The sequence below is a fragment of the Venturia canescens genome, chromosome 1, assembly GCF_019457755.1.
Source record: "Venturia canescens isolate UGA chromosome 1, ASM1945775v1, whole genome shotgun sequence".
In the NCBI taxonomy this organism is placed as follows: Eukaryota; Metazoa; Arthropoda; class Insecta; order Hymenoptera; family Ichneumonidae; genus Venturia; species Venturia canescens.
The window spans coordinates 24,513,009-24,532,562 of NC_057421.1; the positions used below are offsets into that span (position 1 = coordinate 24,513,009).

The 19,554-nt window shown below is 37.3% G+C and overlaps 3 protein-coding genes and 1 pseudogene across 4 annotated transcripts; 3 read left to right on the forward strand and 1 right to left on the reverse strand.

Moving 5' to 3' along the window:
* Positions 1-75: 75 nt before the first annotated feature.
* On the reverse strand, positions 76-4,473 carry LOC122419047 (uncharacterized). The gene is made up of 5 exons (XM_043433295.1): positions 4,344-4,473; positions 2,078-2,397; positions 1,510-1,884; positions 978-1,094; positions 76-902 (listed from the first exon to the last, which is right to left on the reverse strand). Exons 1-5 carry the CDS (start codon positions 4,471-4,473, stop codon positions 261-263), a joined length of 1,584 nt encoding a protein of 527 aa, XP_043289230.1. The 3' UTR covers positions 76-260.
* Positions 4,474-6,057: 1,584 nt separating this feature from the next.
* On the forward strand, positions 6,058-12,348 carry LOC122419287 (cytochrome P450 4C1-like; annotated as a pseudogene).
* Positions 12,349-13,304: 956 nt separating this feature from the next.
* LOC122416016 (cytochrome P450 4C1-like) lies at positions 13,305-17,008 on the forward strand. The gene is made up of 10 exons (XM_043428677.1): positions 13,305-13,782; positions 13,956-14,065; positions 14,205-14,295; positions 14,461-14,655; positions 14,760-14,829; positions 14,914-15,040; positions 15,326-15,401; positions 15,551-15,663; positions 15,781-16,018; positions 16,437-17,008. The coding sequence occupies exons 1-10, from the start codon at positions 13,608-13,610 to the stop codon at positions 16,781-16,783; spliced, it is 1,542 nt and encodes a 513-aa protein (XP_043284612.1). The 5' UTR covers positions 13,305-13,607; the 3' UTR covers positions 16,784-17,008.
* Positions 17,009-17,164: 156 nt separating this feature from the next.
* On the forward strand, positions 17,165-19,406 carry Ercc1 (DNA excision repair protein Ercc1). 2 transcript variants are annotated; one of them, XM_043428778.1, is made up of 6 exons: positions 17,165-18,019; positions 18,085-18,153; positions 18,243-18,358; positions 18,466-18,660; positions 18,767-18,952; positions 19,145-19,406. In XM_043428778.1, exons 1-6 carry the CDS (start codon positions 18,010-18,012, stop codon positions 19,355-19,357), a joined length of 789 nt encoding a protein of 262 aa, XP_043284713.1. In that variant the 5' UTR covers positions 17,165-18,009; the 3' UTR covers positions 19,358-19,406. The 2 variants fall into 2 exon arrangements, with proteins under 2 accessions (XP_043284713.1, XP_043284704.1); XM_043428769.1 differs by having other exon boundaries at positions 17,165-18,153.
* Positions 19,407-19,554: the final 148 nt, after the last annotated feature.

The window sequence follows — 19,554 nt, forward strand, 5'->3', positions numbered from 1 at the left end:
CTCCTGCACATTAGCCCTCACTGATTTATAGACTAATTAAAATCGCGGCGAACTTAAACGACGAGTTATCACAGCAATTGTGAACAGCCGATCGTGGTGGCGCTTTCAAAGTAAATGATTCAAGTCGCATTCTACTCTTTCTAAATGGACTTTTCGCTGATGCAACAATTTCCAATGGCCTCGATCCAGTGTCTGCATAGTAATAAGTCAATTCATTCCCGGATGAAGTCATCGTGCAGTTTTCCGATGTTATCGTACATTCAGAATTCACAAGAATCCGTAGAAATGTCAGAATCATTGCAACCGCAGTCGCAGCACTCTGAATATTCTTCATCACTGGCGCTCTGATCGTTGAGTCTCGAGGCTTTAAGATTTTCGTGTCCTCGATGCTCCAGACTTTCCAAATGTTTGGAACAGTTGCAAGCAGTCTCGGACTCGTCTACCGCACATTTGCCCATGCAAGGGGGAGCATTTTTCGAAACAGTACGAATCTGACTCGGAGGGATCCAGCCTTGACACCTTTTACACATCGCACCCCCCGATTTTTTGGCAAAAGACAGTTGACAGCAAGCTTTTCCCTTGCAACATTTCCATTGAGGCGCGGATGACCGACCGTACCATTTGCTCGAGGACTTGCGAGGGTTCGATGAATTTTTGCAACAAGATAGACAACTGCGTCTCTGCGATCCCGAAGATTTCGTAGACAGAGCGGAACAGCAAGATTTCGGGGAGGAAATCGACGAGGGATGCGACTTTTGATGGACCACGCCGCACGAATTTCGCGCGTTTCGGTGTACCGGAGTCCTATTGGAAACGGAAGGCTTCGAACTGGCTGGACAAGTTGTTTTGTCGTGACACATCGTTAGCCCCGAAATCATTCCAGCTGGTGACTTTAAGTATTTCTGCAAAAAGATAGTAAAAACGATCAGCAACATCGAAACTTCGTTACCATGTCATAATTCCAATTTTGTACGAACCTCTCTGGCGCTAGTTTCTAGTTGAGTCAAAGCCTTCTTCGCAGGCTCCATTATCGCTACGGTTTTAGCACCAGATGTACTCGGTTTCGAAACTGGTTTCTTGGGAACGGATTTCTCCTTATTGATCATAATGTTTATTATTAAATTTAAAAATTTTTTGCAGAGATTTTGGTTCTTTTTACTTTCAAATTATTTAAAATAGACACAAGATCACAAGTAGATTTAAGTTGCTCTCCAGTTTTATCATTTAAAATAAAGTTCAGAATGCAAAGATAGTGCTTCAAGGATTCAGATATATACATATGCCAAGGTAAAGCATAAATTTCCATTCAAATCTTTGTTCCTGGTTCGATCATATACAGAAAAATATGATCGTATAAGAGACGTTTTCACATAAATTCAGAAATTCCGCGAGATGTATTGATTAAAAGTGCTGTGTCACTACAGAAAAAAAGAAATCTGAAACGCAGACATTGCTAAAAAATAGTTACGCAAACGTGTCGAAGTAACGTTATGATCGATATGAACTCACAGCCTCTTTTCCTTTGGAACGAGTTTTGTTTTTCAGTTCTTGAACTTTTCTTTCATTAGGCTGATCGGTGGACATGGATTTTTGAAAATCTCTCGATGTGAGAATGCGATTGATTTGTTCTTGGAATATTGTTTCACGTTCCTCGAGTTCTCTTATGCTATTTTTAAAATTCATTTCTTCCTCCCCCAGTTCTCTAATCCTTGCTAGACAAATGAGATCCTCGGAGTGTATGGAGTGCAAACTCGGAGTTTTGTTACTCGTCAATTCCTTTTGGAGGCTCTGCAGCCTTTCATCGAATTCTTTGTTTTCTAACTCAAGCGATTCCAACTCCATTTCGGACTCCTCGAGTTTGATATCCGCAGCAATGATTTTGTCCTGTTGAAAATAAAGTTAATCCCCGGGCCTGAAATTCCATTCGAATAGCGTTCGATGAACGAGGGTTATTTGACTTCAACAAAAACATTGAGCCTGCAAGTGAACGCGAGGAAAAATCGGAAAAAAATCTTCCTTATCTCGATAACCGAGATTTACCGGAGCTCGTCGTATGTCGAATTCAATCGTGTCGTACGTGCAATTCGCCCGTTTCCGTCTTCAGACTCTCAACAGTATTCTTCAGACCATCCACCAGTTTCTCCGTTGGATCAGAATTCGGTGACATTTTTTTCATTATCTGTCGTATTTTGCACATCGGCGGATCGTTACACTTCGATCCCGATTTCCACATGTTGAACGCCATGAGCGCGGGTATCGATCGCTCCATCGCTGTGATTTTTTCTCGCAAGCAATGCTGACGATTCGCCAAATCTGCTCGACGTTCCTCGATCCTTAAAACTGCATTCTCCAAGAAAGAAGCTCCCTGTTTATTCAGTTTGACATCGGACTTCGAACCTGTTGCACCCAATTTTCATCCACTTAATTTTCATTTACAACGCCATAAGTATTTCAATCTCGAAAACAGGAGAGAAAAAATATTTTCTTCCTGCACCGTTAATATTCAGTCGGTTAATAAAAGGCCTTCACAAAGATCACTGAAAATAATCAACTGTTGAAATTATCTTACATTTGCAAGAAACCACGTTGATTTGACGCGAAGAGTATTCTGAAAACGTCCAACCGATTCGATTAAAACAGTTTGAGTGACCTTTATTTATGTTTATGCAAATTTCAAGGAATCATTATGGCGTACTGGTATTCGGTGATTTCGCCATTTCTTTCGTATTCACAGATTACTGTTGAGCTGATTATTATTTTTTATATTTCAGTGGTTTTCCAAGAGATTATAGGATGACACATGGAATTTTGAAACTGAAAATATTGTTACTATCGCTCCAAGCAACTGTCACTGTTACGTGTGAAAATGGTCACAGAAGAAACATAATTTTTTATCTTTTCTGAGAATTCAATTTCAAGAACGCAAGTCATCGTGTGTCAACAGCGGCAACTCCGTGGGATGACTAGCTACTTGGGATGACTCACACTTGCATTAATCAAGAAAGAGCGTTAAGAACCGGAAAAGGGGAGGGAGGGGATATCATTTACGATTTCGTCTCGACTGAAGTGGGCTCAGGTTAGGATGCTCAAATCGGAAATTATTCTTTTAATAGGTTCAGTCGGAACGTGCTCAGTCACCATGACCGGTGAATAATTTCTTCAGCATTATTGCCATCTCACTATTATTTTACAATTTATGAATCAACGATAACCCTGTAACAGTTTTAATCGATTTTTGGCTCTTTCGGGCTCAAAAAATAAAGTCTGAGACTGAAAAGAAAATGATTCTCATTCATCAAACTTTCAATGCTGTAGCAACCTATTCCAAGTAATTCTCGTTTTCATCTTCTTCAGAACAACTAAAGGAAGTGTTCAATTTGCTCAAAAAGTCGTCACGATGAATGCCAGTGCGCCCGTTGAGACAGAATCGAAAGAAACGAAATCGCAATGCGACAACAAAATGTCCTGCTCGTCGATCAAAATTGAATCAATTTTGAATCCTGCTTCTACCGAAGGAACAACTCCGATGGAAGTGTCAGCCAATTTCGAAACGCCTAATAAAATTGATCGAAAAATTTTCAGCGCTCCACCTGGCGTAAAACGTTATAATGTCAGATGGTCTAACATACGAAGAAAAACAGGTAAATTATTAGCGAATGAATTAAGGAAGTTCACGAGAATCTAATGGAAATCGAAAATTCCAACTTTAACACACTTCCTGTGCGACGATTTTGATTTAATAAAATAGGATCCTCACAACTTTAAAGAGCCAAAAACGAGAATAAGAAAATGTGATGCTTTTAAATATCAATGACGTCTTAAGAAACTCTTGTTACCGGTGAAAATCACTCGGGAATGGAAAAAGAAAACACTTATTTAAAGTAAACGAGTAATAACGACATAAACGGTGGAAGGTTTGACAACACCATGAGCCATCTGGTTTAAAAAATAGATATGCATACGCATATTAATAGAAAATGGCTGTTGTCACATTTGCCTGGACGATTTTACTACGAAAGTATTTTAACTGCTATCATTGTGTTAAAAATTTATCATTTTCAACAAATAATTTTAATAATTGGGAGAATAAATTTTAATCGTTTCTTTGATTATGAAAAGAGCAAAAAAGTTCAGTTGCTTTTTTGAATCACGAGTAACCCATGATCTTCCTTGAATTGAAGAATTCCGTATGTCGAATCACTCGAAGTAGATAAAAATGCATGACAAGCTCCGATTGAATCCACGCTGATATTAATTTAAAATCACAGCAGGTGACGAACGGTTCATCTTCGTTTGGCCTCAAAAAGCACGACCTCGAAAGAATTATTTGATTTATTTCGTACCTTTGCTCCGACGAATGTTAATTGGTCTAATGTATCTCGGCTCCTTCCATCTTTGGCCTGGAGAATTTTTGCCTACAACGTTACCGGCGAAGGTGCCGTTACCCAAACCACCGGTCAAGTGTAACGTCATCGAACCCTTGTGGGAAGAGGAAGACAAAATTTCAACGAAATTATCTCGATAATTTTGTTTCTGTTATAGTCTATTTTTATGAGATATGCACGAATAAATATTTTATTCAAACAACAAAAACGGTGCACAGCGTTGCATACAGTCGAATTTCGAACGCTGCTAAAGCTCATATTGGAACGGTACAATGACAGAGCGTCGCCAACGAATTCGAAAAACTCAAAATTAAGGAGCAAGTACAAAAACAAAGGGAGGAACCCCAAGATTCGAATTCAACAATTCAACGGTACGATTTCTCAATAAGAATACAAAATTCTCGTTGAAAGATCGATTCCAATGAAGGGAATTTCGTTCATTTCGATACGAAATGTTACGCGTTTCTTCTAATAAAATTATTTTTCAAAAAAGCCTCTTCAAAAAATCCCAATCAAAATAAATTAGCGCTGCTTCCGCGTCTTTATCTAAAACGCATTCCAACTGGACTATACGCCCGCGCTAATATTTTTAATTAATTAAAGCTTCGAGGAATGCGAGAAAATGTCCACCCAATGCAAAAAAGAAAATCCACAGGGGGCTTCGAACTACCCGCCCAAGAATCAGCGGCGTATTGTGTCATTAAATTGGAAGCCCTCCATGGCCGGTATAGTAGACTGTCCAGAAGAGCAATTACTGCGTAGGATGATTGACTCTATATGAATTTCTTTCGAGCGTACAACTAGAAGTACTAGAGGGTGGGGGTGAAAGTTCGCTATTTTATCGTTCGAATTTTTCACCCCCACCCGTACTAGACGTATGCCGTCAGTGTGCTCCGATTTTTCGCGCGATAACATCACCGCGAATGAGCAGAGTGTCGTAGTGCCAAGGCGATGAGAATAATTATAGAGAAGCACGCTAAATAATCACAGGAGTGAAAATATACAATTTTTCTGATTTTTTACAAAGTTACATCAAATTATGACTTTACAAAGTTCGAGAAAAGTGTCTATGTAATGCCCAATTTCTCCAACGTTAATTTGAGTTTAAACTCGGTTTATCCTATCTCGAAACTATCTAAAAAAAATTGAACTGAATTTGAATCGTGTCGGAGAAAACGGCGATAACTGAGCTTCTCCATTGAACTTGAACCGAGTTAGCCCGTAGTGAGCCCACTGGTGTAAATTTGCACTTGGACTTTTCGAAAATTTTGTATGTCATCCATGAACGTATGGAATTAATCTTACAGCGAGACTTTTTAGGGTTAACACTTCCTTGGTAATAATTACAATGATTAAATTGCAATGATTAAAAAAAATTTTTTAATTAAGTTTTATCATAGAAAAATGGCCAAATTCAAGAAAGGAATTTTGAAGTTCTAGACACTTGAAATTTTCGTGGGTGCAAATTTGCACCAGTATACAGTGTCCACGGGTTAATACTTCGTAGTACAAATTTGACTATTGATACGACACGCTTCGTTCACTGTATTTTTTTTAAAACAATGAATTTTTATATGAAAAGTGACATTTCGATAAATGTATAAATATCTTCTATCGCTCGACACAGAATCGAATTGATCTATCGGTATCTTCGGAGTTTTTACGAAGATAAATGGATATGACCACGTTGATAATTGTCACAATATTGGCTCTCATCGTGGGAGAAAAACTCTACAGATTCTACGTATTTCGTCAGCGTGTGAACAAAATTCCTGGACCAACATTTTCGATTTCATTCATCGGCTTGATTTGTGAATTGATGAAACTGCCACAAGCAGGTTAGCAGCATTTTCAACTCAAGTGACAGATTATTCTGTACGAAGACGAAAATAGAAAATGTCTCGTTGCAGAGCGACTGTCGTGGTTCGAGAGGCTAGTAAACCAATTCGAAGGCGGAATTTTCCACACGTGGTTGACTCACTCGGCCTATCTTCGAAGTTCAGAAACCGGAATACATTGAGGTGAAGCTTTCAGTCAAATTTTTATCGTTTTTCTACTTTGAGCGGTTCCGCACTTTCCAGTATGTACTGTCAATTCGATTTAACAAAAACGTCAAAATTTCAGCAGTGTAAGAACCAGTAAGAACTGATCAGTCTTCTGTGAATGAATTCATGACAATTTTGAATCGAAGTAAAAAAGTAAGAGCACGCTATCAATATAATGATCATCTCATGTTCCTCCGTCTAAGTAGAAATTCAATAATCGTTCAGGTATTACTCCGAAGCAATTCACAAATCACGAAATCTGATGGATACGAGCTTTTGGTACCCTGGTTGGGTCGAGGACTTTAATTCGGCCATCATCGCTGAGCTGAAGAGATCATTTTGAATTTTGTTTTTCAGGAGCTCAATGGTTGCACAGTAGAAAGCTCATAACTCCGGCATTTCATTTCAGTATCCTTGAAGAATTTTCTGAAGTAATGATCGAACAGGCTAATGTACTGATCAATTGTATAGAACGTAAGATTGAGCTTCACAGTGACAAACCTGTCGACATGTTTGCCATGGCTGAGCGGTGTGCCCTTGATATTATATGCGGTAATCAATTTAGCCAAATTTTCTGTGTCTTGCAAGTTTTCCATGACGTTTCGAAGCCTACTGGGAAAAAAAGTCATTGGAACAACGAAATGTGGCATTACAAAGTGCCGATGAAGTATATGATCGTCACAATAAGGTTAAACGTGATTAAACGAATAAAATAGTTTTAGATCAAACTGCGGATTCATTACCTCCGAAAACATTGCAGTTAAATGGAGAAAACTCTTCCAATAACATCAATTGACATTGAATCAACACTTTTGTTTTTAACTCCCGAATTTTTTAACTAAACGAATACCGAGAAGCTGTGAACAAGTGAGTTTTTCGTTGTCTTGGTCTCTGGAATATCTTTCGATTCTGAAAGCTCTGACCACATCGTGAAACAAGATATATTTTTTGCTATTTAACCCCAGGAAGTCGGTCATTGCGCATTATGCAAAATAGAATTTGTTTACCATTGCGTTATCGTCATTGTAAAGTACACCCTTCATCCTCGTGTCGGATCACAGACAATACTGTAGTCAGTATCGAAAGAAAATCAGTGGTGTAGAAAAATTTATTCACTTCTTTCAGATTTTATTGTCATCGACTTTTACGAAACGATTTGAAAAATGAATTTCAATTATTTACTCCAAGGTTCGCTTCAACTCGAATGTTTAATTTCAGTTAAGGTATAACTGGATGGATAGGCTCGACCAAAAATTATATCTGATTGGAATTTCCGTACTTCGTGATCCAATAAAGATCTGAAAAAATTCAACAACATTTGGAAAGCTATGAACAATAATTAATTATCAATAATAATATTGCCCAAAAGTTGATAACAAATTTTTTAAACAATCAGTTATTCAATAATTTTGCGGTGACCTATTGTTTTTTTTACGAATCAAATGTGTGTATTTTTCCGAATGCTCATGAATTTTTTCAGAATTTTCGTGGATTTTTGAAATTTCTTGAAAAAATTTTGAAAAAAATTTTAAAAAATTTGAATTTTGGATATGTTTTAGAAGACATATTTACCATAAATTTTGAAAAGTCTCAAGGTTACTGGATCAAAAATGTACAAATAGAGACACCTAAACAATTTAAAAAAGGGAATTTCAAAAATCCACGAAAATTCTGAAAAAAATCATGAGCATTCAAAACGCAAAATTATTGAATAATTAATTGTTTAAACAATTTGTTATTAACTTTTGGGCAATATTATTATTGATAATTGTTGTTCATAGCCTTCTAAATGTTGTTGAATTTTTTCAGATTTTTATTGCATCACGAAGTACGGAAATTCCGATCAAGATATAATTTTTCGTCGAGCCTATCCATCCAGTTATACCTTAATACATAGAATACGATCTTTTCGTATTTTATCAATAACTTTCGAAACAAAAACATGCTGGAGTTTTGACATGAAATTTATTCCAGCTCGGTAAATAGAGCGAAAAAAAACAAACTAGTAGATAACGAGGCTTGTCGAGTTAAGTTGGGTCATGGTTTCGATTACATCAAGCCTGATAATCAACAAAGCTGAAAACCAAAAGTGCTGAAATGTACATCACATGTTTTGAATCACTACAGAATTACGACGATAGCCCTCAAGCGATTTTTTCGACCTTGGTTAATGTGGGATTGGATCTTCTACAAAACAACGACAGGAAAAGAGTTCGAAGCAGCTCGTGAGATATGCTCTCACAAATTCTGCACTCGCGTGAGTAATATATATCTCTTGATTACTGCTTGCCAGATTGCACTACAGTGTTTATCAAAGGAGTACGTGTATGGCATGTGCAAATTATTGGAATATGGAAATGGAAGATGAATTGTAAAAACATACAAGAAGGTGTATGAAAAATAAATGAATTTATGAAACGTTAGCAAAGGAAATTGTCTCGTCTGAAATATGAAGAATTAACGTAACACCGAGATTTCAGAAACCTCCATTATTTTTCTGTTAGTTTGCAATTTTTGTTTTTTCTTTACTCTCGTCATCATTTGACTTATTTTAATTTCGATTGCTCAACTCAATTTCTTCATAATATGCAATCTGCAAATAATTTTCAAACGCGAAAGAGAATTCATTTTTACCGCCAATTTAGCATATTTTTCAGCATTTCGTAATTAAATATCGATTGAATTCAAAACTATAGAGCTTTACTCTACTTTTATCGAGCCTTTCGTTATATCGTTAATGAAATTTTTAAAAATCGTCGTCGATTCGCAAACATTCAAGATTGGGTCTGTAACTGTACAATTTTGTGTAAAACGGTCGAGTTGAATGCTTGCTTACTCGTAATATTATGCATACGCCAACGACATAAAACAATTGTAAACAGTGTTGGAGTTGCAATGGAAAATAAATAAGTTACTTCAAGTTATTGAAAAATACTGATACCGATTGTGCAACCTTCGCACTTAAGTAGTGCTCGTATATCGCGCTTATCAAATAAAGAGTATATAAATTAAGCGCTCTCAGCGTAAATGTATCGATGACGGAATATCGACGGTCCTGAACGAGTGTCATCGACCCTCGATGTCAACATCGAAGCTTCTAGAATGAAATTCAGGCTGTATTTGTATGAGGGAGGAAAACCCCGAATCTATAAAATTACCGATTAACTGAAAATCGCCAGTCTTTGACAAGAATTTGTAACGATTGGCCTCGAGGCAATAAAACCTCGAATTTGTAACTTGTCGTAAAAGTACGAAGATTCCAACGTTCGAATCCAACGAAGTTGTGTAAAAAAAAGCCTCCAATAATTCCAGTAATTCTCCAATTTCGTTCCCTGCCGAATTTGCAATTTGTGGTTTTTCAACCTGCATCGATACTTCGTGGAACCAAAAATTGGCGAATTACAAATATTTTTTTAACACAGAGTTGAAGTTCAACTTAAATACCCGTCCTCGATAGCTGGTCCCTTCGTGACGGTCTTCGCGGACACGCCACTTATATTTATTGCAATTTAAACTTGCAGATACTGAAGGAAAAACAAAGAGAAAGAGGATTACGTAGCGCTGAGAATGGCATGTCAAACAAGGGACAAAACGAGCTTGTCTCGATCCTTATCGTAGCACGAAAAGATAGCGAATTAGAGAAGAAAAATAATTTAAATCTTATTCGAATGTTTCAGAGAAACGTAAAAAAAAAAGCTTTTCTTGACCTGCTGTTGGAAGCAAATGAGTCAGAAGGAAATCCGTTGTCGTTCGAAGAACTTCGAGACGAAGTTTTTATATTTGCGGTCAGTTGGACTGTCAGTAAATGGCGAATTTATGAAAACCATTAAAAGCAGAACGACTGAATTTTGAAAATTTACAAATATATAAAGATGCACGTAAGGCAAAATCAAACTTTTGTTTCCATGAGGTACTAACAACTCGCATTATGCACTCAGGGCTACGATACAACTGGAGCGCTCATAGCTTGGACATTATTTTGTCTCGGTAATGAATTGGAAGTTCAGAAAAAAGTTCACGAGGAGCTCCATGAAGTTCTGGGTGACGCAGACGACACGACGACTGTGAAGCGAATGCCCAATCTCAAATGACGCTGAAGTTTCCAACGTTAGAGTCCAACGAAATGATCGAAAAAAACTCTCCAATAATTCCAGTAATTCTCCTATTTTGTTCCCTGCCAAATTTGCGATTCGTAGTTTTTCAAGCTGCACCAACGATTCGTGAAATAAAAAATTGGTGAATTACAAACATTTTTTTCGTTCACGTTGGAAACTTCAGCGTCGTCAATCTCGAGTACTATCTCGAGAGAGTGATCAAGGAGACGCTCAGGCTTTACCCAAGTGCGCCTGCTATCAGCCTGAAGCTCGCGGAGGATACAACACTGGGTAAAGGAGCGTCGCGTATACCTGGCGATTTTCTCAAAACATCCAATTCCGAAATGACTCGAATGCACCAATGTTTCTCTTGCATTTTCAGGCGAGTACGTACTTCCCGAAAGAGCGCGACAGTGAGCATCGCCATTTACATATTGCACCGCGACCCTGCGACGTGGCCTGATCCTCTCCGTTTCGATCCTGACCGGTTTCTCCCAGAAGAAAGTCGGAATAGACATCCTTACGTTTTCATACCGTTTAGCGGCGGCCCGAGGAATTGTATCGGGCGAAAGTATGCCACGTTGGAAACCAAGCTGCTCTGACTCAGGTGCTGCGCAAATGCTCTATTGAAAGCGTCGGCAGCCACACCAGTGTTAAAAAGTACGGTGACGTCATACTCCGACGGTATATTCCTTCGCATGACAAGAGATTATGGAACGCGGCTGCTAATTTTATCGGTATCTCAATCAAGCCAGTTTTTCTTCCCCTTCTTCTCACTTTAAAGCGAACATTTTCAGTCCCGTATAACTCGAAGTACATACCGTTCGTGACAGCCTTCGAACCACCATCGGCGATATGCAGCTCGACAACCGCTGTTTTTACTAAAATATTCAAATCGTCCGATACAAATGTAGTGAATTATTTAGCGTTATCACTCTTGTGCATTACCAACAACTAAGTGAATACAATATTGGCCTCTTCTGAAAATAAAGTAAAATCCATCGCGCACGGCGCGTTACGCATTTGGCTGGGAGCAATATTAATATTCTTATTTTCCTATGCAGAGAACGTGCCTAGCCGATACACTTTGTTTCAGCAATCAATATTCATCTGACGAGCCTAAAGTAGCCGACAAATTGCAATAACCACGCAACGGAGTTTCAAAGAACTCAGTAACCGGAGCATCCTGCACTCAAACTGCTAAAATGTTCCCCTGAGAAACGTTTCCTCCGCGGCGAACTTACAGCAGTTAAGGACATTGGATTATATCTCAATTTCAAAGATTACAGTCCGAAAAAATTCCAGTGTAATTTTGACATTATCCTGAGATCAAACCAATTTTTTTTTTCACCGTTTCGTTTACGAGAAATTAATTTTTTAATAATTTAGCTTATACACGCGACCTAATGGGAGACTTACTTTGAACATTTTTTTTGACATGATGGGTCAAAGATTTTTTGATAAAACGTGAATTGATGAGTAGCTTGATCGTTTTTTTAATTACTCGAATTTTTTCATCAAATTTTACCGCATAATTATTGCAAAATTAACAAATATATTCCCGAAATTCAATGAAATTGTGACGTAGGGCTCGCAGACGATAGAGACTCCGGCAACGGTGCTGCTCAGCTGATCATAAAACAATTGCTGTACCGACAAAAAGCATAGCCTATAAGAGCGGCAATATGAATTTACTTTCAACGTTATTTTTTTAACAATTGCTTATATATTTTATTTAAATTATTCATGTATTATTTCTTTTACAAAAAAATCGTGTACGCGATGTTGCGAATCATGTGCGGAGATATAAAATCAGTCAGACAAGCTTGTTTGTTTTGTTATGTCTCGAAGGCTATTTTTTCTTTTAAAATAAGAGAACTAAGAGATCGAGTATTATTCGCATTCTCTTCCTGAGAGACTCGCGCGGCACGCACAATTTTTTTCAAGTTTCTGCAGCATCGCCGAGATCTGTCGTTAGATCTTTCTGGTCGAATTTCAACGTTTTTTTTCGCTTGACGACATTCGCTTGTTCGCTTGCAAAATATATCGTATGCAGCCTAAACCTTCGTACTTCTCGAGACTATATCTGCCAAACTAGATGGTAAATCACCTTGATTTTTTTTCACAATATCTGTGATATCCTGCTCCAGCTCCTCATCGTTTTTTCTAAACTTCCTAATTTTATTACTAGCGGTAGAATAAATAATGTGCTGTTTGCCTATGCATGGTCCATATGTTACGTGTTAATTGAGTCAACTTCAATTACATGTATCTCGGGTTCGGGATGATGAAACTTGTTAAAATTTTATAGAGGTATTTTGTTCATATGTCAAACAATACGTATGCCAAATTTAAGTGGAGGAACCATCTTAAAAAAGTAGCCACGTCGCCCAATGTATAAGGATAGGATATTTCCCCCACCATGATGTTCCCCCACCCTTACGTTTCAACGTCCTATCGTACCACACGTTACAAGAGACTTTTCTTCCCACCGTGTTCTGTCCGAGCTGCTGGACTCGACCCGAGCAATCAGAACCGACTTTCTACGGCGAGCACGCCGTAGAAATTTATCCATGCACCTAAATAACCCACTCCCTGCGCTTGAACTCCCTCCTTCAAGTGACTCAACAATATGAAACAAAAGTATAAATATCGCAACAAAGTCACGATGACATTACCATTTTATCAATGACGGGGCACTATTTTTCGTCATTATGTGCCAACGAGATGGAGAAAATGTCTGGACGTGTTACATAATAAAACTCGACTCTCAAGGCAATCCGGTAGAGCGTCCCCAGTCACGATTCGCACTCATCAGTCATCCTGAACTAGCCAGTGCGCTCGGAAGTCGTTCCACAGTTGCAGTGAAATATTTTTATTATATTTGCGTTATTTGCGTCCCAGTAATCCCACGTAGATTTGTGTAGCGAAACAGAATTTGACCTCGCTCAGATAAACACGTTCGGCTCGTACTTCGTATCAACGGAGACAAAACTCTTTAGTTTTGTCAACAAACCCGTACGAAGCGTTTGATTATCCGGAGGCTTACTTTCTGATTCTCGCATCAAAAGTGGAAGTTAAAAATGATCGTCAACTTGCTACTATTCGCTTCGGTGCTCGGACTCGTTCTGTACCTTGGGGGAAAACGATGTTACGAATTTTATGTGTTTAGAAAAAAAATGAAGAAAATACCGAGTCCGACGTACAAATTTCCACTTTTTGGCATGATTTTAGAACTCTTAACTGTTGAAAAGAAAGGCAAGTGTGACGAGCTTTTGTCTACTGTTTATTTCCCCTTCGATAAAACTCATCGCTTCTCGATGCGCTCTCATTTGATGCAGTCTGAAAAATGCTAGAGAAATAAAAATGAGTTTGAAGACAGAATTTGGTTATTGTGGGAACTGTTTAAAAATTATGGATCCTTTTCGCAGATCGTCTCGATTGGTTCGAAGCTGTGAATAATCGATTCAAAGATGGTATCATATGCACGTGGCTGGGCACCACTGGAACTGTACACATCCGAAAACCAGAATATCTCGAGGTAAATTATCCCCGCAAACTGGTTTATATGAACAGTACAGCGATGTGTGTTTTGAAAAGCGAAGTGTGACCTTCAGTCTCAAGGAATACACCTGTGACCTTCAATCTCAAGCTATAAGTAATTATTTGATTTTTTTCAGACAATACTACGCAGTACCACGGAAATAACTAAGTCCGACATCTATCATTATTTGATGCCGTGGTTGGGAAATGGACTTTTGACTTCGACAGGTGCGTTTGATTATTTTTGTATTCGTTTGTTCAAGCGAGAAACTCGTCGATAAAACGACGTTTTTTCGCGTTGGAAGTAATTTCACGGTTTTCAGCATGAGGCCTTTCGGTGATTTTCGTATAGAAAAAAATTGTATAATTTTGTAACAACGCTTCTTGTATCAGGAACGCAATGGCAGCACGCTCGGAAGCTGTTGACTCCGGCCTTCCATTTTAAAATTCTCGAAGAATTTTCCGAAATTATGATTGACAAAGCGAAAATTTTAACGGACTGCTTGGAACGAGAGATGAAAATTCACGGGGACAAGCCTTTCGATATTTTTGAATTGTGCGTCAAAGCAGCCTTGGATATAATCTGTGGTAATATTTCAGACTCTTTTTTCAATATTGTGACCAACCTCTTTGGAATAGGTGACTTTTCATTTATCACGCGATACATAAATCACGACAAAATCATTCCGCAGAAACCGCAATGGGGGTCGATGTGCACGCTCAAGAAGCAGTCCACAGCGAGTATATTGACGCGATACACACGTAAGTCAAAAACGCTGGAAAAGAGCGCATCAAACTTTTTCCCTGTGTTTTCTTTTCGCTGTCTTACATTTTCATGACTTACAGTATAAGCGAAGCGGTGACTTACCGATTCTTTCGACCTTGGTTAAAACCGGATATCTTTTTCTACCAAACTGCAATGGGGAAAAAGTTCAAAAAGGCTGTAGAAACGACCCACGATCTCTGCACTCAAGTAAGGAGTTTCATCACATTTTTTGTTAATCTCAAATGCGTTAACTGTCACCGGGCATCTTTGTATCATGAGTTAATAGACTGAGAAAAAAATATTCAATTGAATGAACGAGTTATTCATTCAATTTAATATTCACGAATTGTTAAAAAAAAAATCATTCGGCTGAATTTACAGAATTTTTGCTCAACAAAATAGATTCAGTACAATGAACAATTTTTTTTCTCACAATCAGTTTAGTAGAACGTCTGCCTTGTAGTCTTATTGGCTAACGTTCCTCATTTTCAGGTTATTCAGAGAAAGCAGCAGGAACGAAAACACGGAATCATCAAAAACGATGTGTCGGAGGGGAGTAAAATTTTCGGTGATTAACTTTTTTTCTCCCTTTTCCGTCGTAACATCATTTTCGAAAAACATTTTTTTAATGATTGCCTCATTGCAGTATCGACATAATTTTCAAATTCTCATTTTTTTCAATGCCTCACTTCACTAAAATGAATTTTGAGTTAACAGGTGAACGCAAAAGAAGGGCATTCTTGGACCTGATGCTCGAGGCCAATGAGCTCGAAAGCAACCCTATGACGATCCAAGAAATCATAGACCAAACGAGCACGTTCATGTTCGCGGTAATTATGCCTTTTGATCAATGAGCAATTTAGCAGATGAGAATTTGACAAAAAAAGTAAAAAAAAATCGACCATGCAGATGGGATTTTTACTAATTTTCGTTACTTCATTGATCAGGGTCACGATACAACTGGAGCTCTCGTCAACTGGACTCTCTTTTGTCTTGGAATCGAGCTAGATGTTCAGAAAAAAGTTCACGACGAATTGGATGAAGTACTCGGTGACGCGGACGATCGAACGACATTGGAAAAATTGCCGAATCTCAAATATCTCGAAAGAGTTATTAAAGAAACGCTCAGAATGTATCCGAGTGCTACTAGCGTGAGCAGATCACTCGTAAATGATTTGCAAATAGGTAAAAAAAAAAAACACAATTCATTGAATTGTCACACTCACGAATGTTGCGAAAAAAAAATTTCGGAATTATTCCATCTCCCGGGTTTAATATTGATAATTTTATTAGATTCGTCATTGACTCAACTATTTCCATTTTCCTTAGAATATTCGCACAGCTACAATAGATAAATTACATTTTAATTATCAAGTCAGGAATTACGCTCTTCCGGAAATGTTAGTTTGAAAATGATTCTGAGCGCGATAACAAAGACAAAGTCGAATGTAGTAAACAAACGACTTGGATACGCTGGAGAAGAGCAGTAAATAATAATTCTCCCCACTCCATCACGAGCCCTCCCCTTTTTCAGTGACACACGCGTTTCGCAACAGCGCTTTGAAATTCTGTTCAAATAATCTCTCTGCATTGTGATTTCCAGGTGAATACACAATCCCGAAAGACGCTAGGGTGAATTTACTAATTTACAATTTACATCGGAATGCAGAAATATGGCCGGATCCTCTGCGCTTCGATCCTGACAGATTCCTTCCAGAAAACGTTAAGAATCGACATCCCTATGCATACATACCGTTCAGTGCTGGTCTCAGAAATTGCATAGGACAAAAATACGCCATGCTCGAAGCTAAACTAACGCTGGCTCAAGTATTACGAAAATTCAGCTTTAAAAGTGTCGAAAATCATGACACAATCAAGAAATACAGTGAAATTATTCTTCGACCGGTTGAGGGCACTTACGTTTACATGAAAAAACGAGCTGATGGCTAGGATCATGAAGAATAGAAAGAAGGAGTGAACAAACCGTGCTTCATAAATGTGTCCGCAAAAACCCTTGAAATAAGGAGGCGCTGCAATCGCAGAAAACTATTTTGTTACATATATATGACATGTCAACAATCGCTGTCGGGTCACTTGTTAATCTGGATATCATAATCTCAATTCATAAATGTATAATCAATTTTCTGAATAAATGAAATCATCAAAAAATTATAATCTCACTGTTTCTAAATTGTGTTGCTTCAATGAAACAAATATATAGTACCGACACTACGAGCAAATACATATTGAATTACTGATGTTTCATTATATATTATAATGATATAAGAATATCGTTTCATTTTAGCATCAATATGATCGTGTAGCACAATTCAAAGATGAGCATTATATGATACTTATATAAAGATGCAAAAAATATTATAAATGTATTAAACATTATAAAATGTAGTAAAAATAATGTAAAAATACTATCCGAGTATTCGAGAGATCGTGTTCACTCCTGGCTAGGATACTAAAAATTCTGTTGGTTTTATCTTTTTTATACACATAGCGGAGGTCATTTCAATGAAGCAAAAAATCTTTTTCTGTGAACAAATTTAAATGTGATAACATCGAAAATGACTTAAGCTTTCTCTTGGTATGAATAGTAAAAAATTCTGTTATGCCTATGATTGTTGTGGAGGAATTTTAATGACTGGAAGTCAAGTGTGAAATCATGTTTTCGATGAGTATATAAAAATAAGGGAAAATTCGTAGGTTAAGGTATGTGTGTAAATAAATAACCTAAATTTCATGCGGCAAAAACTCCACTTTGTTAAAAGAAAATGATAAATAAACACTTTGTCTAAAAACTGCAATGATTTACACAGATATATATTTGTAAATATATAAAATTGTTTGGGTATTTGTAAAATCTATAGTCGCCTAAAAATTCAGACTAATTTCTTTATCGGTTTGGTGAATCCCTGAAAACTCCTCGTGCGGATGTTCCACTGAAGTTTTGTTCGGTGTATGACGTCAACATTTTATCTATCCATACGAATGTTTGAATATCAAGAGACTCGGTAGAGTCTCGGGATTCGACATTTTGCTACCAAGAAAAGTCGCTCTAACCTCCAAAACGTACACAGCTGATACAAGATCTAACCGAACAGTAAAGAATTAATGAGTTCCCGGGAAAATTTGTGGGCGCCAAGCTTATCAAAAGTCAAGTGTCAATGAAAAATCGTAAGTATAATTACGATTTTCGGATCTACTTTTATAGAACTCGCAAAAAATAATGGAGAAGGTAGACAAGATTGTAGAAGATAAAGATGATTCTGGGTCGGCGCCAAAACAAGCGAAAGTTGATTCTTTCACAGGTCAGTAAAATACAAAATAAAATACAATATTCATTGAAATAGGAAATTGGTTTATTTGATGATTTATCAAAGAAATTATGTTTCTTCAGATGCTTTCGTTGATCTAAAAAATTCTGAATTCTTTAAAAATGAATTGCCGGAAAGTACTTCTGGATTATCAAGAGTCAAAACAACATTTACTGGTCTGTCGGTGAATCCAAAACAGGTATTAATAATAAAAATTGTTCTTATTGTGAGAGTATATTATGAATTATGAAATATATTATCATCAGACTGGTTCAATTATTTCTTTCTTGCTCAAAAACATCTTAGAGAGGGAATCCTCTTTTGAAGTACATTAGAAATGTCATATGGGAATACTCGGATATTGTACCGGATTATGTAATGGGTCCGAACGTATGTGCTTTGTTCCTGTCAGTTCGATATCACCAACTCAATCCTGACTATATTCATGAGCGCTTAAAACTACTGGGTAGTGCTTACGGCTTAAGAGTTCTACTCGTTCAGGTAAACTTGTATGCAAACAGTTTCATTCTCACCATTTTTGAGCAATCTTCGGAATAATATTTTTTATATCAATCTGTAATGCTTTCATAAATATTTGCGATACCAGATAGATGTACCAGAGCCTCACCATTCATTAAAACATCTTACCCGGATCTGTCTGTTGGCTGATTTGACTCTTATGTTAGCATGGAATGCAGAGGATGCTGGCAGAATCATTGAAACTTATAAAGTTTATGAAAACAAACCACCCGATTTGATTATGGAACGAACAAATGCTGATCCTCAACAGAAGGTACTTATAATCGTAAAAATTCTAGAACTGTAGTAGCAACAAAAATATGAGAGCATATAATTTGTTTCATCAGATTTGCTAGAAAGTTCTTATTCTTCATTTACTGAATTATTTCTCATGGAATCAATGAATAATTGTTTTTTTTTTATGAAACATTCATCTAACTGAATGTTTGATATACTGTCATTCCAGATAATATCAGCATTAACAACCGTAAGATCTGTAAATAAAACAGATGCAATGACTCTGATGTCTACTTACGGCACTATTGAAGGATTGTTGAAAGCAACTCCTAATGCGTTGTCCTTATGTCCAGGATTTGGATTGCAGAAAGCTCAGCGATTGCACAAAGTGTTGCATGAACCTTTTCTACGTGAAACCCCTCTTAGGCCTGATAACAAATAATATTGTATTATTTCTCATACACTGTGAATAAATAATATTTTTCTAAAAATTGTTGCGACTGGTTCGTTGATATGTGTTCGTTCGTTTCACAAGCCGACTTTGTTTAATAAGTGATGCTCGGTGACAAGTTCATTCGAATTTGGCAGAAATTTCCGAGTGATTCGCGTATTCCAAATTTCTTTTTCATACTTACTTTT